The sequence below is a fragment of the Opisthocomus hoazin genome, chromosome 6, assembly GCF_030867145.1.
Source record: "Opisthocomus hoazin isolate bOpiHoa1 chromosome 6, bOpiHoa1.hap1, whole genome shotgun sequence".
NCBI lineage: Eukaryota > Metazoa > Chordata > Aves > Opisthocomiformes > Opisthocomidae > Opisthocomus > Opisthocomus hoazin.
Window position 1 is genome coordinate 21406470 of NC_134419.1, and position 27256 is coordinate 21433725.

Here is a 27256-nt window from a genome sequence, read left to right on the forward strand (position 1 = left end):
CCTAGAGACACAGGAACACAAAGCATTCAGATTACCCTGTTCTCTGTAAGATACTCTTCGCTGCCTTACTTTGCCATCTCTGAGGACCATGTGCTCTCTCCTCTAGCCCCTCACACCATCATTGATTTCTCCTTTTGCTCTCAGCATGCCGATTCTCTGTTACGGGGAGTCTCTATGGTGTTTTAAAAAGGCAGCAACTGATGCAAGACTCTTTTTTTCAACAGCAAAATTTTCAAAATTATTTGTCAGCTCAATCACAAATCCTTCACAAACACTTCTTAGTAAAAAGCAGAGCTGATTTTTTTTTTTCTATGCGCAGTTTTAGAGATTAGTTTATAACTGTGAAAGTTCAATTGGGAGATTTAATTCCTATTCATCAATGATTATGAATAACCAAATAAAACCAAGAGACTTGTAACTGGAAGATAAAACAGAATTTTAAAATTAAAATTTTAAGGACTCTATTCTACACCTCCAATTCTTAATCAGCATTTTAACTGTCCACTGAAATAAGACTGAATAAGTTTAAAAATTGCACCAAACTAAATGACAATGAAAAGAGAACTAAAAAAAATAGTAGAGACTCCCAGAACATATTTAATATTAATTTAATATATTTGTTCCTTCCTTTGTTTGGCTGCTGCCTTTTAGTCCTGTGAAAAAGATCTCATGTGTGCTATTGTCTATCATTACTTTTGATGTAAGAAACCGAGATCCATGGACTATCCTTTAATATTTATGTTTGCTGTAATTTGAAATCAGGAGAATGGTCTATCTCTTAGGTCCTTGTATACAAAATGCAAGATACATTTATTGCCAGATGTTGCAAAATATACGTCTTTGTAGAGACAAAACTGAGAGGCCATGAGAGTAAATGATGGACAGGGAAGAGGCAATTCACATACTGATCCTCTAGAAAGAAACAGAAGTACCACATAAGGAACTTCTTGGATGAAACAGAGTTCAGGTAAGCAAAAACCAGGAGATTTAAGGAAAGAACTATCAAAGGCAAAACTGGTAACAGGCAATCCTGTGACTGAGATTCACCTACCATTTGTTCTGAGGTTCTGCTACCCGAGGGTAGTGTTGGCTTCCACTGTGCCTTAGTCCAGACTGATCTCTTTCATTACCGCTTATCCAGGTAACTATGAAAGCTTTTCCTTGGATCCAGTCTTTGCTAGTTCAGCATGTATCTTTGTAACCCCAAGTTCCACATCAGTCTCTACAATGTTATACACACAGCCACAGCCTAACTGGGAAAGATGGTGGAAAATAAAATAGTATGGAGGTAAGGTGTGACTCAAATTGAGACCCCAGAAGTTGCCAAAGGTTGGTGACACCTACTGGCCATCTGCTAGTTTTCAGGTCTAGTACAAGATGTTTTTCTGAGCTTTAAGCAGTGACCTAAATGCACCAGACCTACTGGCTGCAGCGAGTCTTTCACCTTAAGATAAAACATCATAGTCTCAATGCCTCAGTAAGCAAAGACTTGAAGCTAAGTATCTTTTTTCTTATTATTTATTTTAGAGTAAGGCTGTTAACCTGTATCACTTTGTGAACTTCTTGGGAATACTTTACCCTTCAGGTCTGAAACAGAGCAAATACGTTGACTAGAGCACTCTTCTAATACCTTTCCAAAGAGCTCTCACAGAAAGCCTTTGCTATTCATTTTTCTTCAATATGGTCACTTGCTAGAAGTGATCAGACTCAGTCACCTGTGCTGTACCTTCCATAGACCCAGATGAGGAACATAATTTCCCTACTTCATGCGACATTCCTACAGAGCAATAGACTTCTCCTGATGCATAACTGTGTGGAAAATAGCTTTCAAAGTTCTCTTCGCATCTCCAACTGCCCTCATGTAGCTGGCTATTTACAAATGCTCTTCTATTTCATGAATCACACATGGACTCTTCTACAATCCTGACTGATAAATTCTTGAGTTCCATCTCATTTGCAAGACTAAAGCTGTGCTCTTCAAACATCACATGGCTATGAAAAAATTCTCTCACAGTGTACTCCCTCATCTCATCAGGGTCTTCATCTTCTCTTACACAAGCATTCATTTTTATTTCTTCCACTAATACAGAAAATTGAAAACTACCACGTTTATTTTCCATTGAGGTACAGATTAATTCAGAAGCAAATTACAACCACCTTTAAAAAAAAAATCTTCTATTTTATGTAAGCAGGGTTCTCTACTTATTTTACTCCCATGATTCAGGGTAATGTTCAAATGTGATATTTCATTGAATATATATTTGTTCAGTAGGCAAAGAACACAAAAAGAAATACAGTACAGACTCATTATGGAAAAACTGCTGTTGCTGAGTTTATAAATGCTCTATTGCATTAATATAGCTAACCCCAGAAATCTGTAACGCCTTAGTTTGTCCTCCATCTTTCACTACCAGTGTGCAAGGCCACATTACTGTCCAATGTCTAACACAGCACTGTAAAAGAGAGATGACAGGCAGACATGGAGGCACAGAGAGGGACCAACTTCATCATGAATGCAAGGCAGCTTCCAGTTACAAAACTTTGTAGGAACTTTATACCCTCCGTTTCCTAATACAATCCATGAACACATGGTTTACAGGAGAATTATGCTTCAGATACCTTCTCTTGTTTATTAAAATTCTAGCTGTATCTCTTTACACAGCGTCTCTATGGCACAATGTTGTCTATATATATTTCTAACCAAAAATATTTTATATTAGGATAACTTTATTAAGGTCAGAAAATAAACCCACAGACATAAATCAAACATTCCATCCTATGTGTAGTTCTCAATCACTATATTTGCTAACCTTTAACTGAACTACTATTTTAAATTTCTGAGTCAGAAATGCAGGGTTATCATGCTGATATTCCAAAAATGACTGATAACTTTTTCCTAAATGCTACACTCTCAGAAAACAAATGTTTATTTATGAATTAATCGCTCATTGGTGAGATTTTTACAAAGCAGTTTGAAAGACATAGATTAAAACACTAAAGAAGATAAGTTGGACTGTTGCCTTGTATGTAATTATACCAAAATATGACACAACAGAATTCCTATACATGGAAGGTCACTAACAATGTGAGGATTTAGGATTACATAAATTGCAATGCTCTGTACTATAATCACATGGCAGAATAGACCTGCAGAGCTTATTATACTGCATATCCAGATGGTAAACAACAGTTGTCGCTGTACTAAGAATTACATCTCTGTAATCAATAATAGGAAGGAGGAACAGTTGGACAACTTGTTTCCTATTATGTTCACTTAGGCAACGTCTAGATCAATAAAGAGCATTAAGCCTCAAACCAACTGTAGACAATGCCTGCTCAACATGCCTATCATATGGCAGCGATGGGTCCAGCTGTACTTCAAAATACTTGCAAATGGATAACAATTCTAATCTAACGTTAAAAAGAAGCAATGATTCAGACACCAGGCAGGTGCAGGACTTCTTTAGCATAGAAGAGAAGACAGACCTATGATGCCATTTTTAGGTTAAGTCAAAGCATGCTTATTTTGTTAACTCATCCCATAATTACATTTCACTACAGCCCTTCTGAAGGATTTCACATGTTTTTTATGGAGGAAAGCAAAAAAGCAACCAAGCATGGTATCACTGGCTTACATATAAGACTCAGTAATTAGTGGGTATGAGTAAGCTCTTTGCAAAAATTGAAAACTGAACTTGTGTATCACCCTAGGCCAATATGGCAATTAATTGCCAGTAATTTTGTAGTTCATCCATTTTTTAACTATTTAAACAAACATTCAGCTACATTCTCATCTTGCTTAAAAATCTATCCTATAAATGTGACAATTTTAACAAGTAACTGTCTTGACAGCTAGTTTAGCTTCCTGTTTAATTTTCCTTATATTCCATACTTCATAATGCATCAAATTGAAGCTGTCTCACATCATGCTTTTAACACAGATACAGTGTTTACAGTTACAGTTTATTCTTAGACAGTCATTCAATTTCAGGATGACAAAACACAGGACAGTGAGCTCTTCTTACCTATTCCAATAAAGACCACTTCATAGCCATCTTCTTTCAAGGTAGGGAGTGTCATCCCATCCATTGCAAGGCCTTTACTAAAAATTATCTGAAAGAATTAAAGATTACTTGCTTTTAATGTGATAACTTGAAAATACTTTCTATCGTGTCCTGCATACAGACATCTCACAGGATCTTCTCGTGAACAAAGCAAATTTATTTTCCCCTCCTCGCGCAAGCCAGGTTTAAAAAGCCAGTTTGGCTCGAATTGAAGCAAGTGGCCCAAACTAGATCCTGGTAAAAAGTACCTTCAGACTATTCTCAGATGGGAGCCACCATGGGCTAGCTTGGTTTCTGCTGTAAGCTAAAAGAGTTAAAGCAAGATAAACAAACAAATGAAGCCTGTGTATGGAATACAATACTGAAGCAAAGCTGAAAACAACAGTTTTCTACTGTAAGTAAATCGCTGTATTCAGTGCTGACTACAAGAGGTTGTATTCCCACATGAAAATCAGAATTTAAGAAACATGATGTCAAAGCAAGACTCTCCTTTAGGGAATGTGCGCTAAATGGATCACCCAGCACACCAACCAATAAAGCAAGCAGCTTAGGTTATTGCAGAAACGTTAGTGAAAGTATGAGCCTCTTATAGAGAAATAAAGAAAATAAAAGACATGACAGTATTCAGTATCAACAGGGGTTCTGAACAGAAAACGAAGCAATGTTTTCCCACACAGTATCAGGCACTTGGTAGGCCTCCAATTGTGCAGAATGCAACGCCAGTCCCAAAGGAAAGGTGGTATTGCTTTGTGCTGCGCTCTCAAGGCTCACAGCCTGAATTTTGCACTGAGACCACTAGCTAGGACACCTCTATGTCAAAAACCCTCAAGTGAAGCCAATGATGTTTTTGTGGATTCAGAAAACCTGCCTGCAAAACACTGGGCCAGAGACGGAGTCTGAAGAATATTCTGTGCAAATTACAGCATGCCCTATTTGCACATAATGAAGCAGACTGTTCTGCATAGTAAACTAACAAAGGTTTTCAAAGTTATGAATGAGATCAATTTTGATTTAAACTTGCAATTATTAATTCTAATTTAGACAAGCAACAATGTCCAGAGTGCAGTGATTGGTGCTCATTTATTGAAAGTAATAAGTCACAGTAATCAAAATGCACCTATAATCTATACTTGTTTCAGTTCAACTACTAGTCACCTCCAGAAGCAAAAGCTGAAAAATCTTTGTAGACTATGCACCAACCAATGTTGCACCAGCAATCCTGCTTTGAGCAGCCACTGCACAGGCTGAGTAACTATAATTGTTACAAGACAGGAAAGTGCCACGTGTTCAGCAAACCAACTACCACAGTCTCCTGTGTAGAGGTCACGCAACTGAAGACACACATACCTTTTGCTCATAACTCCAAGGCTTCTGAGTGCATAAAATGTGTGTGACTCCTCCTCTGATATTTTCTACTTCTTGACATAGGTACCTGTGGTTTTATCTCCATACTTTAGAATCTCTGAATATGAATGTTTTCCCCCAGTTTTTATTATATCACTTCCGTATTCACTTTACAAGATGCCACGCTCTATTGTATAAGTGCTATACTTTGCAACCTTAACAGTTTAGTCTTGTATATCATTGCATTCATTGTATATCTTGTTTGCTATTGCATCTGCCTATATTCCATTTAATACACTTTTCTTATTGGTGAAAAAGAAGTCTGATGTATAATACAATGTACAATACTTAGAATGCTGACTTTTTTTTGTCTTTGGAGATTTAGTATAGATGTTATCAGAGGTACAAAAGCCATATACAGTTGTAATCCTTTCAAGAATACAGACTAGATGCTCACTGCCAACAAAATACATTCCATAAATTGTCATTACTTTTTTTTATCCTATTGTGTACATATGTTATGAAAACCTAATGAAGGAATTTAAATGGCAATACTGTTTTATGTGGGGATTCATAATACTCCTAGGGCCTAGCTCTGTAATCCTTGTTCAGCTGACTAATTCTTACTAATTTCAGTAGAATTACTTGAATAAACAGCACTACGGAGCATTTACACAATACAGCACCTTCCACCACAAATTTGAAATGCTTTAAGTAAACACCAGAAAGTATGTCCAGCTTATAGAGGTATAAAGCTAAGGTACCCAGTTAACCAGCTTGCCAAAGGGTCAATCGCAAACCAGTGGCAGAGCTTGGAAGCAAATTTACATTGAGATTCTCTGCTGCACTTCAACCCTGCAGAGGACTTGCAGGTAAAGATGATTTGGTGGCTCTATCAGTCCATTCTGGAGACCTTGTCATAGCAGGGAGCCCTGAGGAACTGAGTTTTGCAGAGGGTTCCCAGGAGCCTACGCCCAGCAATTTTATCTAAAATTGTCCGAGTGCCCTGTTTTTAGCCCCATCCCTATCTCAACCTCTATTTTGTCAGTCTTTTCAAGGGTTGCAAAGGGATATTTAGAGTAGAAAAATAGATCTGTGGCATTTAAAGCCTTATTTTACATCTTACCAGCACTTTTATAAAACCTGGGCAGGATGAGGTTCTCACTTGGGTCTTATGACAACAGTCTACTGCTTTTACAATACGAACCAACATGAAAGATTCCAAGAAGAATTTCTTGCTTCACTGAACGCTTTAGTATGATGTTAAAAACATATTATCCCTCCTGGCACTCAAAAACTTGATCCAGTGATGCATTCCACATTTGTAACTTCTATTAAAACGTGCAGCAGTTGTAAATACGATCTAAATCTTCAGCTCAAGCCCTAAATTAACAATAAAGCAATGTTCCCATTATCTGTGAAAAACACATATTTGTTTAACAGAATAATGCATTAGTATTACTTTCCAAGAAGTTGAATGACTGTTATTGTTTATAATGGATGATCATGTTAACGCTTTGTTTAATTTGGTGCATTTTATTATAAAATTAACTTGGATGCAAGACTGTATCATACACCATTAAGAAAAAACTCAGGGAGTGGAAATGAACAGAGAAGTAGCAAATAAGAATGTTTTAAGTAGTGCCAAACTTGCATGAAAAAAACTCGATTAAAAAAAATCAAATCATTCCAATAGCTACATTGAACCCCTAAAGCAATTTAGGAATTTGTTTCTTACAGACAATTAATCACATGCAGGCATGCCAGATGAGAACTATTGATTGCCCTTTTCCAAACTAGTGGCATTCAGACAGGAGACAGACAAATGCCCTGAGCAAGAGGAAGCATCTTCCTGCCTCTGTCTAGCGTAGCTTTTAATTGTTCTTTACTAATGTGCATGACATTTTGCTGCTAATGTTTGGCAGAGTTCTTGTTCTTTTTTCTTTGAGCTATATATAGGCAGGATATATTTTTCATTACCTTCACTCCAAGATCCTTCATAAGTTCAGCTTCAAAATTCACTACATCATATGGCAATCGGAACTGAGGGATTTCAGATGTACTAAAACAAATGAAAACGCTTGTGAAATACCAACAGTTGTTTGGAAGAAAGCATTTTTTATTTGTTAAAAATTCAGTAATTGTAACACACCTTAGTTAATTTTGGAAATTTGGAAAAGTGCTGAAGATTGACTTCAGCTTTTTTAAATTGTTAGAGTGACAAAACAGCATTATTCACCCAATGCTAAAAACTTAGGCCAGGAAGGCAGTACCTTGAGGCCAATCCTGCCCACAACTTGCAGGTAACCATTTAACATATGTCAAGTTGAGGTACAAAAGAGTTTTAGCTCCATTCCTTTTTTTCACCAAAATGTGTAACACTAAACAAACTTAAGACACCCATTTAAGAAAAGATCTCCTGGCTACTAAAAGCACAGTGACCTTCCAGCAATCATTCACTAAGCTATTCAATAAGAAAGAATCAAATTTCCCATACATTTTTTTAAAAAGTGTTGCATATGCTATTTTGGGCAATGATATTTAAAACTGTACCTTCCTCCATTTCTACTTCATAATTTTGTATGATCTTTCAGCATGGACAAAGTCAGTAATTTTCTATCAGCTCTTGGTCTAAAGTCTGCTTTTTGACTTCACGTTTATTAGCTGGCATTTTCTTCCTTTTGGGGAACATTAGAAATGACATCTTCATCTCCTTCATGGAAAACTGCAGAATCTCAATTTATATCTACCAGTACAGATTTTTTATCTCCAATAAAATGACATCTACTTATGCCAGTTCAAAATCCATGACATAAAACACATTACAGGTAAACACAGTGTAGTTCTATTCTAGATACTTTTGTTCAACGAAGATAAAAAAAACTGAGTAAGCAGAAAAGTGAAAGTCTCTCCCCAGACATTTCTAAGCTTCAGTCTAATCCGTTTTCAAATTAATGGTTCCACCATTTCCATAACAACGCACTGGCACAAGAGATTCACTGTGGCTTTATTTTACATATTGTTAGTGACCACACCATCTTTACCATCTAACTTTGTCAGGCCAGAAGGATTTTATTTATTTTACGTTGTATCAACTTTAATTATATTGATAAGAAACTGGTGTTCCTCCTTATCATTTCTAACACTGCCATGTCTTCACCTTTCCTGACCAGTGTACAATGAAGTGTTCTAAATATATCAGATATAATGAACGAGTCATGACAATACAACTTCCATAGGCCATGCTAAGTAAAAAGGTGTCTGAGGCAGAAATTAATGTGTCAGTATGATTTTGCAACAGAGATTCAATAAAGAAATCTAATATAAAAATGAAAGTTCTGTTTCCCAAGCCACCTATATACTTGTTGAAGGTCTGTCATTTCCATGACTCTTAGAAGAACCCAGAACAGTATTGGCTGTGTTATGTCACTGTCAGAATTTGTAAACATTTATTTTCTCTTATTAAATGTTTACTTACAGTTCTGTGCAGTGGACTACCCACATACATGTACATATAACTGTACATATATGTTCCTATATAAATATGCACAGTTCTGTGGGGACACATACATGCACATTTACCATGAAAATAAGCATCTTATGAAAGTCTACTGGGACATAAATAATTCTGATACAATTTCTTTCAGCAGCAGAAGACAGTCTCTGACTCTGCAACGAAGAGACAGAGGGGGAAGAAGGAAATGGGGCAGAGGTGCAGGAGGGATACAGTGGGTGGAACAGTGTGCCACAAATTCACCTCTTACTCAAATCTGATCCAAGTTAGAGGTGCTTGGACAGGTGCCTGGCATTTCTCAGTGAACCCACATTAGTTTTGCTCAAGGAAAACCCCTTTGGCCTAGTGAGAGAAATATTTTGTTCTGTTGTAAACCAGTGGCATAGAAGAATGAACAGTGAAGCTTGATCACAGTCTCTAAGCAAGAGCATGACTTACTATAAAGCACATATTTTACACAACTGGTGAAATCTGGGAAAACCTGCCTGTGAAAGTGAAAAATTCAGACATGTTCAGATAACCACAGACTTACGCTATGCTTAAATATCACATCACAGGAACCGCAATTAATAGACACCTTTCTATTGTCACAATATTATTAAATTTAGCTATCAGGCAACTTGTGTTTGAAGGAACACCCTAGGTAAAAACATTTTAAAAAAGGCAGAGCAAACTGAAAAAGGGCACAAGCACTGCCCTTCCAAACAGCTGATTCCAAATTCAAAATTAATTTGGTCTTGTTAGCCTTTGCCATAGTTTATGAAGCCTTGACAACACACCCATCAACAACGTAAACTTGTTACATGTAGTGCAAAGACTTACAAATGCAATAATGGGTGATCGCTGCCACAGGCCAGCCTCTCTTCTGTTCCAAAATTAAAATAAGGATAAAAGGAATTGATGCCCATAAACCAGGTGTGAAACTTTCTACAATGAATGGAAGTAAAATTTGACCTTGAGTGCTTGTCCTGGTTTGGAGGAGAAGACCCGTGCAGGTGATGTTTCCAGCATCTCAGGGTTTGAGGGGACACAGCTAGGACAGCTGATGCAAACTGGCCAAAGGGGTATTCTATTCCTTATGATGTCATGCACAGTATATAAGCTGGGAGAGTTGGCTGGGGGGCAGCAATTGCTGACCGGGGACAGGCTGGGTATTGTTCATTGCATGGTGAGCAATTGCATTTCTGCATCACTTGTTTTGTGTATCTCTATATATATAATTATTACTATTATTATTATCCCTTCCTTTACTTTCTTGTTAAACTTTATTTATCTCAATCCACAAGATTTTACTTTTTCTCATTCTCCTTCCCATCCCACAGGGTAGGAGAGGGGAAGAGTAAGCAAGCAGCTGTCTGGTGCTTAGTTGCTGGCTGGGATTAAACCACAACATTGCTATGTGTTCTTTAAGACTCAAAAGCAAGAAATACATTTTAAAATGTACTCTTTAACCATTAAGGATACTAACAGAACAGGCAAAACTTAGTGTAAGGCTTTTTGCAGTAGAACAAACAACAGGCTAAGCTTTTTTTTAAATTCAACTTAAAACATGAAGAACAGATGCAGCTTAAGATCACATTGCTCCAAATATTCAAGCACATAGTAATCAACTGCAACATTGTACTGTAAGCACTGTAAGCAACTGCAGAAAGTACTGCATTGTATTGCTGAGTCCACCATGATTCTAACCTGTCACCAAGTAAAATTTCATTGCTAAAAAAAAATCTCATTATTTCTTAGTAATTTACAGCAACAAAACAGATTTTAAACCTGGTACTTACAAAAACATGTGCAACTCAACAGGTGAATAGGTATTTCATATACTAAAATTGCAGTTCTCTGTGGCAACCAGTTCAAGCAAAACAGCTCCATGTTAAATGCCTATGTATTAATACCTTGATAAATAGGTAGAATACTTCTGAACCTCACTGGGGAAAATGCAAGTAATCAGTTCAACTTCTCCAGCATTGATTCTCTATCTTCCAGAGCACTGAATAAGTATTTCACATTATGACATTATGGATCAAATTAATTAACAGTATCAACTCTATCGATTTCGGTGATGCTGCGATGAGAAATATGAGTGCATCGCCCTTGTTTCTCTTTTTGTTTTCAGTTGTTATTTTATAAACACTTTAGTGTAAGTAGGTCTTAACATGTACAATTTAACTTTGATTTTGAATGAGTTGGTATCCACTAGTCAGTTTCTGAAATATTTTATCTTATACTTGTAAGACACAATCTCAGAAACTGTACAGTGGTAAAAATTCATCGTCTAGCATAGAGAACGTGATACCATGCAAATATCAGCCAAGTGTTAACCACACTGGAAAACTGCAAAGGTACCTTCCTTTGTGTATTCGCAATTTGTTGACAGTTGAGACTTGTAGGGGGTTTATTTCAGTCTTATGGTATGGTTTACTAAAGCTGCAAGTCCAGGTGTACAAAATGGATTTATTCACCGTCACCTCTATTTGCATAACGTAGTTGAGGAAAGCATTCTGAATTTTAAATTCTCCATCAATTTAGTTTCTGTCGAAAGCATTTTAAACATCTACTAGTTCTTTCACTATGCAGGGCTACATGTACTTCACCATCTTTTAAAAATTTTTGAATAAGGGAAAATGGTTCCTGACATAATGTTCTGAAGTGTTTATTTGATAACAATTGCACCCTGGAATTTTAGAGGTCATATGAAGAAAATATAGGAGATAGCCACCAGGTTCTTAAAGCTTGCCTGTAGCTGTACCTATTTTAACTTCAATAATGAATTATTTCAATTAAAAAAAAAAAAAGTGAACCAGATCTGAAATTTTCTACTCTCTTCCTTTGGTAAAGGTAAAGGGATAGTGCATAAACCACATTCACACAATAGTTCTTGCTATGCTTTCTACAATCATTGGAAAAAGTACTTTGTTGTCATTGTTTTTTACCTTAAGCCACCAACATACTCCTGCTTTTCAAATATGGTGATGTTCGAATAGCCCAATCGAGCCAAAAAGGAAGCACAACTTAAACTTGCAGGTCCTGCACCAAGGAGAGCTATCTTCATGTGATAGGCTTCAGGCATATCTTCTAGAGGAGGTAAGGAAGGGTTTCTGATCTGAGGAATATTCATAGCTTTGAACACCTGAAAAGCATACATTCAACAGGTTACATACTTTACGTCCTCTCCTTAAACTTTATTATAAATAACATGATGGAAGCTTCTGCTTGTCCTGTCACATATCACTGATGTTTTACTGCAGATCACTTCGTAACACTGTGATCCTGGACAAATCACTTACGGCTTGACTTTTTAGAGGTGGCATGTAATCAACAGTAGACGGTTTTGAAATTTTTTTCAGGAACTGCCTCTAGTGTTCAGTGCTATATTTTAAAAGGTAACCCATGCTTGAAATGCCTCCTCTTAGGTAATTCTAATAGGAGTTGTTTCATGTTAATTGCTCATCTATTTCAGATGTCTCCTTTCAATCGGGTGTCCAAAAGTTGTAGGCATACCTGAAAGTTAGACTATTCTCCCTATGCCTCAATTCTTCACCTGTAAAATGGTGATCACCTGCCCCATTCTGTCTTGACTATTAAAAGTACTCTGGGACAGTCTCTGACCACTATTCTGCATTTTTACAGAACCCAGCGCAATGGGCTTCTAACCTAGTTGCAATGTCACACAGTTTATTTCATATTTGCATTAAACCAGTTCTTTGCTTAGGCACACAGGTAAGAGACTAAGGCAGAAATATTCTACATTCACTGAGCTACACTTCACTGTCCTTTGCATTTATATACATGGTAGAGGAAGGAATGGATTCTCTATCTTGTACAACCTATAAAAGGAAATAATAGACTCACAGCCCTTGAAGGTTACTAAATATTAGGAGCATGGAAGAGCACAATTACTTCTTCATTTTATTTTAGGCATTAGGGGGAAATATTTAATCCAAGGAGTATATCTTATGTCAGAAAAACAATATTATACCTAAAGAATACAAGAGTTCATTGCATTGGGATTCTCAGTCATACCGGAAACACTTCAAGGCTGAACCTCAAAAACTACCAGAGGACAACACTGTTTCCCATCTATTTCAATGCAGAATTGTGTTTCATAAGCACTAACTAGTACTCTAAAACACATACGTTGTCATTTGTCTTAATAAAAATAATATTTGAGCTATTCAACAAGTTTACCAACAGTTTTTACACTCCTTAGAACTCAAGAACCAAAGGTTTTTCAACTTAAACTTTGGCAATTCCACTCGTGAATAGAATTTTTCATTTAAATTTTGAATTAGTTAATTTTCTTCATGTGCACTTGAGCACTCATGCTAGGTAAACCAATGATTAGCTCCTTCCCCCTCTAAAATTTCTGTGTCAAATTCCCCCAGTCACTGTAAATTGACATAGCATTTTAACAAACTGCAAGAAGCAAGAGATAGACAATTGTTTTAAAAAAAGAATCATTTAAACCTGACAATTCATACAATATGAGAAGGTTTAATGTGGTTATTAATGGATTTCACAGGCTGAAAAGCTTATATTGTACTGTGAAACTAGACTGTGATAACCAAAATGCAGTAGGGTATTTCTAAAATGTCTGCTTTGTTACATTCACACAGAAACGGCTTGAATTATACCAAATTTCCATTAAAGTCTCATGCAGTTTTTTTAGAAGGCTATTCAGTAATACAAATTACATAACTTGCATATTTAGTGTGTATATTGAACCCTATGAATATGCATATGCTTAATAAACTTCTCACTAAATTTACTTTATTGTTAACATAATTATTTTTATATTTTTTATTGAACAGTCATACCCATCAACTAAATATACTACAGTGCAGCATTACTGCAGTGCAGTGTTAAGCTTCAAAAACCATGCACTCATGCAGGAAATCCTAGTAGTTCAGGCTGAATGGTCAACTCTAATTCTGCCTATTTGCAAATAGGGTGAAACTGTCTTCATGCAGCACAGCCAGCTTGTGCGGCAGTATCTTGCCATCTGGAATTCAGTGGCAGTTTTGCATATTAAGGCTGCCAGTGTAACTGTGTGAAAACAGCAAACTGCTTCAATGCATTTCAAACGATTTTCACTCACCTCATGGTGAAGTTTCCCTACACTGTAATTAATCCAATTAAATATCACTGAATTCTTCTGTACAAATCCTTTGGTGTGCAGAGATGACTACATTGCAAGCAAGTGTTCAACACCACATTACACGCAATTGTCCTCTCCGATTTTAATCTGCTCAGACTGCAGAATTTTAAAGCTGAACCTCTCAACAGAAAGACCCTGCCTTCATCCCCATGCCTGCCTTTCCTTCTGGTTCTGTCTCATACACAAACAAAAGAGATTACATAGATTATTAATAGACATTAACAACATTGGGCATTTATTCTTTAACTTTTTATCAAATACTATACCATTGTTACTACTTCACCATCCAGGGCCTATTCAAACTAAACCCACACAGATTCCATCCACTGCTTATGCTTCACGTACACTAGGGTCCATAGAAAGTATATCCTAATTTACAAAAAAGGTTATGGGACTTTGTCCTCAAGTAAGATACAATTTGACCAAACTGAAATAGCCAAGCTATTCTGCTACAGTTCCAACAATTGAAACAAATTGTCTCTTGATTCAGACATTTATAACATATTACAGTTTCCCTATTTGCATTACTTCAACACGCAAAGGTGTGAGTGCTCTTCCTCAGTGTTCTCTCCAGAGTGAAATATGGGGGGCTGTTCTCTTCTCCCTTGTAAATCAAACATCCTTTCACTGCAGTGGGGTTGGTTCTTGCTCCAAAACATTCAGTATACTCAGCAAAGAGCTTAATTCCAGGCACTGTATGCAAACACAAGTTTGTATTAGGGTTCCACAATATTTCCCACTTAAGCAAATTACAGTGGTTCCGACTGTTAAGCATCTGATACAAGTTTAATTATCCTGGAGAGTTTTAGCTAACTCACTTTAGCTGTTTTTCAGAATGCACAAAGGGAAAAGCTTATTGTCCTCCTATGTAACATAATTCTGGTTCTTTCCTTCACCACACGACTCTAGTATTAGCATGTTTTGATGAAAAGATATGACATTTGGCAGAGTGGCAGGTGACTCAGAGAAATGCATTTTGTTAACCTCATGAAAATCATTTTATGGCATCGTAAGCATGATTTAAATGAATCTAAAACATTTAAAACCATTAGAGCAAGATAGAACTGTTATTCAGAATCATTATCGCAATTTTCATATAAAATAAAGTAACTCACTTCAGTCACTTTTGAGTTTTCTGATCAGAATTATTTTAAGAGGAATATACTGTAGATACCCATCACCACCTATCTGCAGAATTCAAATATGGTCGTACAGTTTTACTCTAATTCACCTTTATTTAAAATTAGCTTTGAATTGTGACAAAGCATGTGCTAAATAAAAGAGTAAATAGACTGAAAGTCTAACTTCAGTGTTAAACTGTTAAAAAGCCTTTGTCTAATCCTACGACACAAGACAGCCTGCTAAAAAGCATATTTGGTAGTCTCCAAGAAATACACAGGAGGTCACATTTCTTAAGTAAAAAGTGCATCTGTTTAATCTCTCATCTTCATCACAAAACCTTCATCAACAGAAAACGGCTGAAATACAAAAAAAAAATAGGAGAAATGGAAGGACCAGTGGGAAAATCTAATCTTTCAGTAACATAAGTTTTGACTTCATTACTAAATCCTTTATATTCTTGAGGCATAATGCTTGTTTCCACACTTAAAAGGCTATAGAAATAAGTTTATCAGTCAGGTTTGCCATTAAATACCCTTCACTAAGATGATGAGATACCAAACAGCTACTGACGTAAACATCATCATCTAGCTGGTACTTATTTTAGTGTGAAATATATTAGTATATTTTGAATTGTTATCAGATTTTGCTAGTGCACAGAAAGAAAAATACAGGCAATGAAATCAGTAATATTTAGGAACTGATTTTATTAGTTTCACACTTTCCCACTGGTTTCCATGGATATTTATCTGTAGGCTGGTTTACATTAATACGGGGCAGTTGCATATTTTAAGGAGAAAATAATATTATGCACAGATTTAAATAAAAAATGAAGCAAATTGCATGCTCAGTAATCTTATTGAAGTTGTCAAATTACACGCTCATACAATTAATTTCATTTAATTGCAGTGGCTAGCACAGGATGTACAGGGAGTGTTTTTTCCACGAAGGTAAGCTAGTTGTGAAAACTTGTTAATCCTCCCTCCACAAGCTATCAACTAATGTTGCAATACTACAAACTTCTACACAAGTAGGTGAGTGTTGACAATGTTAGAGCCTAAGGTGGGTGTCAGGAGGATGGGGCCAAGCTCTTTTCAGTAGTGCCCAGTGACAGGACAAGGGGCAATGGGCACAAACTGAGGCACAGGAAGTTCCGTCTGAACATGAGGAAGAACTTCTTCCCTCTGAGGGTGACGGAGCACTGGAACAGGATGCCTAGGGAGGTTGTGGAGTCTCCTTCTCTGGAGATATTCAAGACCCGCCTGGACAAGGTCCTCTGCAGCCTGCTGTAGGTGACCCTGCTTCGGCAGGAGGGCTGGACTAGATGACCCACAGAGGTCCCTTCCAACCCCTACTATTCTGTGATTCTGTGATTCTGTGATTAAAGAGTTTTCAACCTAAATAACAACTATACGTTAATATTACCCCAGTCCCAAGAAAATCCATGGATCTAGGCCATTGCAGAGTCCACACCTCGACATTTCATGAATCCCACCACTAAAAAGGACATAGCAACATTTACGTAAATGCCTTAAAAAAAAACTCAAACATTTAATGTCTGTAAAACATGCTATAGAGAAGTTTATAAAACTTGTCCAGATATCAGCAAGTCTTTCAGCGTTGGCCTGAGGAATCAGAAGTCCTCAGATTCACTCCCTGAGCTACTGTATAAGGCTACACTATCCCCTTCAGAAAAACCTAAAATTTTATAGTTGATTATTATCGGTCTCAACATGACTTAAAAGAGAAAATAACCTGAAGATGTGCTAAAATAAAAAAATCAATACTGACAAATAGAGTTTTCTTTCTGTTTGTCCTGCTATCCGAGCTCCCCAGAACAATCTGCTGATGCAGCACACCCATCTGAGCTGGCGACAGGGAGGGGCCCAGGCAGACATCCCGAGGCCATCCAACTGCAGGAGCTGCAGCTCCACGAGAACCACCTTCTCGCCCGCACCTATGTTAAGACTGATTAGATCTCTCAATAAGCAACTAAAAGAGGGACTCTGAGGCCCAGGGTGCAGGGCACCCCTCCACGGCAGTCCCTCTGGGCAGCCGTGGCTTCCTTGCCCGTGGCGGGTTGGGTGAAAAGAGGAGGTTCCACACTCAGAGGGGGACCCTCATCACAGCCCTCCTCCCAGACCAGGCCCTCGGCTGATATGTCCCTAGCTTAACAGCAGGTAAGCTGATAGAATGCATCTTTTAGGAGAAAAACATACAAAGTTTCCTCTTCCAATTTCTCTCTGCTGCAATAGCAGCCAGAATATATCTCCAGAGAGGAACAAATCACCAGAACTGTTGCTGGCACAAGAGTCACTGTACTAAATTATCTAGTATTTAAATCTAGTATGCAGCGATTAAAATAATACATTTTCTATTTAATTTGTGCTGCTCCATTCAGAACACTTAACTATAAACACAGAAGAACCCTTAGACTCAGCAATGTCTATCCGGAACTGTAAGATTTTGCGGGCTTCTTACTCACTCTACAACAGACAATGTACTAGATCATGCTTCTTTTTTACTGCAAGCTTACAAACTTGTACTTGAGTAACCAACAATTTTAGTTTATTCTGTGGGAATGACAGTCATATAGCTCATGCCTGTATGTATTGTCACTGCAGCTCAGTATATTTTCACTGAACTTGTGCTCCAAAACCAGAGATGTTTCCTGATTCTAAAGTACTTGGGCAAAGGAGACAGATAAAGACATTAATAAAATTTTGACCTGTGCAGTAGCAGGTGTAACCTGCGCTTGACACTCATCATTTATAACACTGAGCTTTTACTCCATGTTATTCTCTAGGTGCGACAGTTACCGTGGTAACTGCATCCCAGTATACACACTCTACATCACAAATATAAAGGGACATTTCCTTTTTTTCCACTTTAACATATAATTGTAAAATTCCACATTTTTTCAGATATGATTACGATTTACTGAAAGAATGAGGCTAACATAGTTACAAAACTATATGGAAGGGTAGAAGGAAAATCAAGGAAGCATGAGGTGCTGGGGTTTTTTTTGTTCTACCATATGCAAGACAAATATTCACAATTAGGGAGTTTTAGTTGCAGGATGAACAGATGATCAGTCATTGTTCAGAAGCACAAAGGGGCATACACCATACCCGTATATTTTCCATTTTAAACCCACGTTCCTGCTTATTGCAGTTTTGTCTTTTATCTCAGCTAGCAGTTGTGTCTTTTTATTATCACTCACTATCATAATGCACCAAGTGTATGATCCTCAGACTAATTCCAAGGAAAAAGAGTTTAAAACTGGCTTTATGTACAATGGAGTTTTGAGTAAATAAGCCCCTGTGGGACAAACTGTTACACAGTGCATGAGAATTACCATGCAGCTCTCATTAAGAGTAACATATGTTGCACACTTAAATTACACTATTTGCTAAGTTACTCATATAGGTAAAGCCGTGAACACACTTCACTTGCAGTATCTGGGCCAAATTTTGTGTGAGCAGTAGTACCTTATGATTTTCTGTAGTATTTTAATCTGTATTTTTATAATGATTGTTACTTGGAAGCACTCACACCATTGTATTTTTTTCAACCCTACATACTTTCATAGTAAAATATAACTGAATGAAAGCTAAAAAAAAGTATTAATTACAAAAGTGACTGCCTATTATTACTAATTATGAGTACTTCAATACATAAAAATTCTTTGTTAAACAGCAGTAAATCCAAAGGTAATTAACAACTAAGTTTAACATTTTAGGATATTATAAAAATATAAAGGATATTAAAATTTACTGACATTTTGTTTTTGTTAAGAGTGCTAAATAGAACTGTATAACCATTTCATTTTGTTAGAACTCAACACTAATATCACTTTAAACAAACCTGAAACATTAGGAGCAAAGCCATTCTGAGCTATTCTTCCTCTCTGCAGTTTTCATATCAATCATTGTGCTAGCACTGAGCTTTTTTAATAGACTTATAAAGATTTTTGAAGAAGAATGGCAGATATTTAGCATTGTCTATCCAGCTATAATTCCTCTCTATTAATCATAACATTAGGACTAAAAGGAGACACAAATCAAGTTTTAACAGATATTACTTGCATTTGGTTCCTAAACAGTAATATTTTACCATCATATTTATCATCTACTTGACAACTGTTTACTCTTTCTTTTTTTATTTTTGGGGGTTTTTTTTGGGGGGGGGTTGCTTGTTTTTTCTTTTAAGAAAAAAATAAGCCTTCCACTTTGCAACAAATACTAAGTTTTTACATATAAGTCTTTATACATACGACCATTAGAAGAAAAGCTCATACAATTGCCTCTTGACTGATAAAAAACAACTGTTGAATATACATGTAGAACAAATACAGCTCAGTATCTCTAACCTCATCCTGTACATGAGAACTTTGGTCCAAACTGTACTGATTCTTACACTTGTATGTTCAAATCTCTAGAAAATCAAAGTGGATAGCTACTTAAATGACAGAGAGGAGAGAAGGTTCAGCAACAGCTAGCAGAAAAGTTTAGCAGGTGCTCCAGAAACTTTATGTTTCTCCTGGAGAGAAGAAAGGAGGGATACAAACAGGTAAAAGGAGAACTGCAGCAGGCAGCAATGTTTGCTCATTGAATCATGACCCACAGCCACTGCGAAGGGGATGTGAAGTCTATGAATGACAGCAGAGGAAAAAAATTTTCCTTGTACACATATCATCTCTTACTTCCAGATTAATTTGTATTCCTACGTTGGTCTGTCTTACAAAGTTTTGTTTCTCAGCCTTTGTAAAGGTGACTGGAATTTCATTGTATGTTTGTAAATACAATCTGCCAAATAGCTTAAGGTACACAAGAGGGACATGCTCATTAGTTAAGGACTGTATAGAAATATGCAATCATAACACATGCATATTCCTGTTTTTATACAGCCACAACTTCCTCACTGTTACAGAGACCAAAACTACAATTTTCACCCAATAATACTTCAGCCAGATCAGAAGAGGTGCCAGGTGAGACCACGAGTTTGGTACAAATACTCCATGCCCTCAAAGGAAGTTAACAAATCAGCAGTAGCCTCGATCTTTCTTCAAATAGAAATTGGAGCACTGAAACTATACAGTCACAAACAAGGCACATGCACCTCAACAGAAACCCTTGAGAAGACTTCCTAACATCAAGCACGAAGCAAAAACCTTTGCTTCAGTAGCCAAAATATACACATGCCTGCATGAACTAATAAATTTACACATACACACGTGTGTGCATCTATATCTATCTAGATGCACACACACACATTTCTACCCTTTCATACCGTTTTTTGATTCAGTTTTCAGCCCCAAGGCAGGCCCTCAGGAATCCCAGGCCCTGGAAGCTAGAGAGGAAGCCTACAGAGAGGATGACTTTCCCTTGTTCAAAAAGGACTGCGTGAGGGATCACTTAAGCAATCTGGACACCCACAAATCCATGGGCCCCGATGGAATGCACCCACAAGTGCTGAGGGAGCTGGCGGACGTCATTGCTGAGCCACTCTCCATCATCTTTGAAAGGTCCTGGAGGACAGGAGAGGTGCTCGAGGACTGGAGAAAAGCCAGTGTCACTCCAATCTTCAAAAAGGGCAAGAAGGAGGACCCAGGGAACTACAGGCCGGTCAGCCTCACCTCCATCCCAGGAAAGATGATGGAGCAGCTCATTCTAGAGGTCATCATTAAGCAAGTGGAGGAAAAGAAGGTTATCAGGAGTAGTCAACATGAATTCACCAAGGGGAAATCATGCTTGACCAATCTGATAGCGTTCTACGATGGCATGACCAGCTGGGCAGATGAGGGGAGAGCAGTGGATGTTGTCTACCTCGACTTCAGCAAGGCTTTCGACACTGTCTCCCATAACATCCTCCTAGGGAAGCTCAGGAAGTGTGGGCTGGATGAGTGGTTGGTGAAGTGCATAGAGAACTGGTTGAATGGCAGAACTCAGAGGGTTGTCATCAGTAGCACCGAGTCTTGTTGGAGGCTTGTAACTAGTGGCGTCCCCCAGGGGTCAGTACTTGGCCCAGTCTTGTGCAAATTCTTCATCAATGACCTGGATGAAGGGACGGAGTGTACCCTCAGCAGGTTTGCTGATGACACAAAGCTGGGAGGAGTGGTGGATACACCAAAAGGCTGTACTGCCATTCAGCGAGACCTGGACAGGCTGGAGAGTTGGGCAGAGAGGAACCTGATGTGGTTCAACAAGGGCAAGTGCAGGGTCCTGCACCTGGGGAGGAACAACCCCATGCATCAGTACAGGCTTGGGGCAGACCTGCTGGAGAGCAGCTCTGCGGAGAGGGACCTGGGAGTGCTGGTGGATGACAGGTTGACCATGAGCCAGCAGTGTGCCATGGTTGCCAAGAAGGCCAATGGGATCCTGGGGTGCATTAAGAGGAGTGCGGCCAGTAGTTCGAGGGAGGTTCTCTTCCCCCTCTACTCAGCCCTAGTGAGGCCTCATCTGGAGTACTGTGTCCAGTTCTGGGCTCCCCACTTCAAGAAAGATGAGGAGCTACTGGTGAGAGTCCAGCAGAGGACTACAAAGATCATTAGGGGACTGGAGCATCTCTCCTATGAGGAAAGGTGAAGGGAGCTGGGCTTGTTCAGCCTGAAGAAGAGAAGGCTGAAAGGGGACCTTGTAAATGCCTATAAATATGTTAAGGTTTGGGTATCAGGAGGATGGGGCCAAAGTGTTTTCAGTGGTGCCCAGCGACAGGACAAGGGGCAATGGGCACAAACGGAAGCATAGGAAGTTCCGTCTGAACATGAGGAAGAACTTCTTCCCTCTGAGGGTGACGGAGCACTGGAACAGGTTGCCCAGGGAGGCTGTGGAGTCTCCTTGTCTGGAGATATTCAAGACCCGCCTGGACAAGGGTCCTGTGCAGCCTGCTGTAGGTGACCCTGCTTCGGTAGGGGGGTTGGACTAGATGACCCACAGAGGTCCCTTCCAACCGCTAACATTCTGATTCTATGATTCCATATATTTCAGGTCGACCTGAAACTACTTAGTTACTTTGTTTGGGCAGAACAACACAGTAAAAAGTGTAAATGTTCTGAAACTTTTCCTTTGCCACAAAGCCAGTACAAATGCACACTAACCCAATTACAGGATCTACCCTCTGCCCAGAATAGTCCTAAATCTCCTTAACATGCAGTTACAGATGCAGGCACACTTGATCTTTTTCCCTATGCATCCTACTTCAGTAATATCCACAATTTCACCTGGCTTAGATAAATCTTTCATTATAAAACAGATTGTCTCAACTACTAGTGTTTCAAAAGAGTCATCTTGTTCACAAATAAGGTTCCTTCTATTCCTAAAAAGTATTGCATTATGAAAGCATTTCTAAGCTTCTGAATGTGCTGTAAGAAAAGGGATAATTATTCTAACTTCCTACAGCTTTATTGTATTAGTACCATTTTTTTTAAACAAATCATTAACAATGGCAACCACTTAGACAATACTCATTGGTACATACAAAGAATTTAAGACATTTGCAAGTCCTACCTACCTCAGTAGCAAACTGCTGCAATCCACCAATATTAATTGGTCCCTCCTCAGTGGCATATAGATTGCAGCCACCAACGCAGAGATCTGATGTTGGACACACCATTCCGCATGTCAGGCCAAGTGGATTATCAGAAAGAATCACTTTGGCAGCTCCATAGTAGTTCTGGAGGAAAATGAAAAAAAAAAAAGGGGGGGTGAAGACAAAAAACAAGACACAGGCACAGACCAAGGAAGCAAAAATTGAAAAATTCAAGAGAAAATACAAAATACTTTTTTCTCTGTCTAGTAGAATAAAATGTAAATATAAATACATTAAATAGCAATGACATTACTTAAATGTACCAACATGTTATACAGCATTACGTCAAAGACACTGAAAAAAAAGTCAGCAAAACTGTTGATTATGCAAAGATAAAACTTTTCTGCAAAATAGTTAAAAGCATCTTCAGTCTGAGGTGGCTGTAGGATTTTTAGTGGCTTAACAAATCTGTGTTCAAAAACCACTGTGCCTGCATTATGTACTTGTAAATACTTTCTCCATTTCTAGGTCAACTGGGCAGTAGATGAGTTGTAATCCTTGTTGGAGGTCTGATCAGAAAATGCCAGTTAGAGTATCCGTTCTTTACGACACAGGGAATTAAAAGCTTATTTTACACATCTGTGCACACCACCTCTGCAGATATGCCTGTCCTTCACACCAGATTAGTAGTGCTAGTTGTCCCAGACCCATGATGAGGAGAAGGTTTCCTATGTATCTACCTGTAGATACACTACTGAAGCACTACTGAACATAGATACACTACTGATGCACTACTGAATTCTTTTGTGAACTCTTTTTCCTCAATCACATACTGATCAGGGTAAACACTTATTTTCCTGATTCCCTAAATAGCAAACCAGGCAACTGACTAAAGAAGTTACATACAATTCACAACTCCACAGATTCTCAATATTCAGTGCACATTCTCAGAAAAGGAACAGTTTCCTGCTATATGAGAGCTAGCAACATTTCTTTCCATAATAACAATCTAAGGAATGAATATTAGCAAGTTCTCGGTGCCTGAAGACATGAGAATAGAAACCCTGGTTGTTTTTACAGACTGGATAATTCTTTTAAGAGGTAGCATCAGAAAAAACGCAAAGAGTGAACCAAAGTCTCATTCTGAGAGGCAGAATTACTGATGGCAGTTTTGCATTTAAATCATTTTTACATTCATGAAATTATGGTGTAATTTAAGCAAACTATTTATATCCCATCTTTTCTTCTCTACAGACAATATAGAAGAACTCTAGTTCTTTATTTTACCACTCCTCCTACCCCCTCTTAAGGCCCCACCAAGGAAAGTCCATGAAGATGGGTTAATGCAAGAGTTTCCTTTAAGGCCAGAAGACAATACAGTACCCCTTAGAAACAGCACACAGCTGAGGTTCTACAAAAGTTTGTTCAGTGAGAAATTAATGCTGGGATCTCATTCCAGCTTTCTCCAAACTAGCAATAACCGAGAGACTAAAAACCAGTATGTCTCCCTTCTCTTCCATATTCCAATCTTCAATACTTATCACTAACATAAAACTGTTCTTTATAATAAATACCGTTACCTCTCTGTCCCAGGACAGCTGACTCAGAACAGCCAGAAGATGTAGCGTTCAAACAACACGAAGTACTCAGTCACAGCAGACCCTAAGCAATGCCTGTGACTTACTGCCTGTCAAGTAGGCTAATGTACACAGCAGTGTTTATTCAAAGAGAACACTATGCCATGCAGAGCAAGAAACCAGTTATGAATAAAAAGAGCAGTGTCACGATCTGACAATATAACTAACAATAGGTAACAAGACTTGGGTTTGGGAGATTCAAATTCACTAAAGGCATATTAAAAGACTGAGCATAAAAATCTTAAAATTAAACCAAATGCTACAGACACAGCCAGAGATTCCCAAGAGAATGCCAATGTTTCAGAAAAGTTATTTGCAGATGTAAGCTGGACCTTTTGCTTACAGATGCTGGTCTACTGCACAGCATGAGCCCCTGTCCATCACTTGGAAACACAAACAAGATACTTGGGTGTACCTTCACTGGATTGTCTTAGACACTATTAAAATCCATTGAAATTTTAACCCTGGCTGAACAAGCAATCCCTTTCCACAACTTTTCTGGGAGAACTTTCAACCATTTTGCCTGCAGTGACTGGTAATGCACTTTATCATCCCCAATTCTCATTTATTCCAATGTAAAGGAGTATTAGTTAAATGGAAGTTGTATGTATTAGTAAATATTTTTGCTCTTCCAGATGAATGATACTGTTTTGATATGCTAGCAATTGTCAGAGCTGCTAAAAACAGACAGTAAAGACATTGTAAGCTCAATTCAGCAGCAAAACACGGAAGTCTAGTTATATTGGAGATGTCCCTGACACATAACTATGCAGACAGCAGAGGTGACACAGTCAATGCAGGAGAACCACGTCTTTCTGAAGCAGCACTGAGACATCAGCCTAGATACCCTACAGCAACTTAAGTGGCACTAGATGTCTGTTCCCCAGGCAATTACACCTAGCCATTCCTTTTTTCCACTCTAAAGGAATAATTACATACTAGTGGTGGGGATTTTTCTCACTAACTCAAAGACAAAATGGTTTTTAGAGAATTTTTGTTCAGTTTGATATTTCACTACATATGAGAGTTCTATTTCCCCTTCCTGTGTTGTCCAGGATTATTATTTTTATTATCTTCAACTCTGGTTCAGTGGAAACAATTACAACAACATGCATTTCCATTTAAATAACTTCATTAAGGATTTTCTACATTTTTAGGCTTTGTAATTAAAATGAATATAAAAAGCTAGTTATTATGCCTAGAATGCAAAGCTGTTAAACTATTCCTTTTTAAAATTAATTTCATTACATATCTGTAAAGCATATTCTCACAGTTGAGCTGTGCCATTACAGGCAGCGTCAACACCACTGGAATATTTCACTTGTTTTGCAAGCTCAAAAAAAACTTGGAGCATAGCTATGCTACAGAAAGACAGGGTATGTTAAAGAAGCAAGTGACTTCAGAGAGATGAGACCAGGGTCATTGTGGGTACAGGACTGAGATCGTGCCTTATTGAGGGGATATGTAGGGAAATCTGTCTCAGAACATCATGGTAAGGAGTGAAGGCCTAATGGGTCTAAGGCCAACGGCTGCTGAACTCTTTAATTGGGGGAAACATGACAGAGTATATGAAAATGGGGTCCTGATCTGGGAAGTCCTGAAATGTTGCTGTCATAATCATGAGTTGCTGCCGCTACCACTAGTAGTGGTACCACCTGAGAAAAAGAGGAACCCTGTCCTCTTGAAATGGGAGTACCAAAAGATGTATCATACATGTTACCATGCTAAATATTAAAAAATTAGATAAACTGTATCAAAGAGTATATATCTTCTTAACACTTGAAGCAAGTTTTAACGATAAATTAAAAGACAGTCACACCTGAAGTCCAAAGTATTCCACTTATCTTTGGGAGCGGCTGGGCAAGTCTTCTGCACTGCTTCACTACTGTGCTCCAGCTGCGCTAAAGTGGACACCTCTAAAGACGAAAAGGAAGTACAGGTTCAGTGCTGACTTGGTTTCCCTCTCTGCGAACAAAAAGTTACCCTGCGTCAGTTTTACCATTGGTAAACTTCTAGCATACTCGCAGAAGGGCTGCAGTTTCCTAACTCTCCTCTTCCACCTTCCAGAACAGCAGTGTAACTGCTGTTCCTGTTGCCATTGATACTTTCCACTACCAGTGAAAGGATACAGCCACGTGTCGCTACCATGACTCAAGAGCCAAGGTCATCTGCAACTTTCCTGATAACCAGGGCACAGTCCAGCATGGAGACCAGGCTGTGGACAGGACTTCAGGAGCCCAGCTCTGAGTTGCTTCATCTCTTTGTCCTTCCATTCTATTTAATCATTTATCCTACCTTTACTGTGTTCATTTATTATCCAATGTATTAAACATGATTAGAAAAATGTTTTCCAATACTTGACAAAATCCGGCAGGGAATACAGTATAGTCTAGTAAGTAATACAGTCTACACTAAACAGTGTTATACAAACTGAGTTACAAAACTGTAAACCCCTGTGTTACTACTACAGCAATAAGTGAGTTTGTAGTACATGTACAGTAGTATATGTACAGTATCTTAAATGTTTAGTTACATGAACACTTTGTGCTTACATAGCTTTTTTTTTAAGCTGAAAACATGTATTAATGATCATTACATTTATCAGTGACATTAAAGGTAGAATATTCATGGAACATTCACATTTTATAAAAAAATATTGATCACTTTTATTTCACAAAACCAGGGTGTAGTAGGCTTCACACAAAATAGACATGAGATGCAGACCTGGCAAGCTGGTAACTACACACCACATGTTGTACATGAGAAAGGATCAGAATTAAAGGGAGGCTGGCTACTTTAAAATGACAAAGTTACTCCAGGGCATGGAATGATGCAAGCTACCTTAACAGTTAGGAGTAATTTTTTCAGATGCTGAAATAATAAGATGACT

General features: G+C 38.1%; 1 protein-coding gene across 2 annotated transcripts in view; it reads right to left on the reverse strand.

The window, feature by feature from the left end:
- DPYD (dihydropyrimidine dehydrogenase) overlaps positions 1-27256 on the reverse strand; it is a 380477-nt gene that overhangs the window by 235415 nt on the left and 117806 nt on the right. For both annotated transcript variants that reach the window (XM_075424984.1, XM_075424985.1), the window contains exons 5-8: positions 22712-22873; positions 11856-12052; positions 7389-7470; positions 4026-4113 (exon numbers count right to left, since the gene is read on the reverse strand). In XM_075424984.1, the coding sequence (XP_075281099.1) occupies positions 4026-4113; positions 7389-7470; positions 11856-12052; positions 22712-22873 (529 nt within the window). The remainder of the gene's footprint in view (positions 1-4025; positions 4114-7388; positions 7471-11855; positions 12053-22711; positions 22874-27256) is intronic.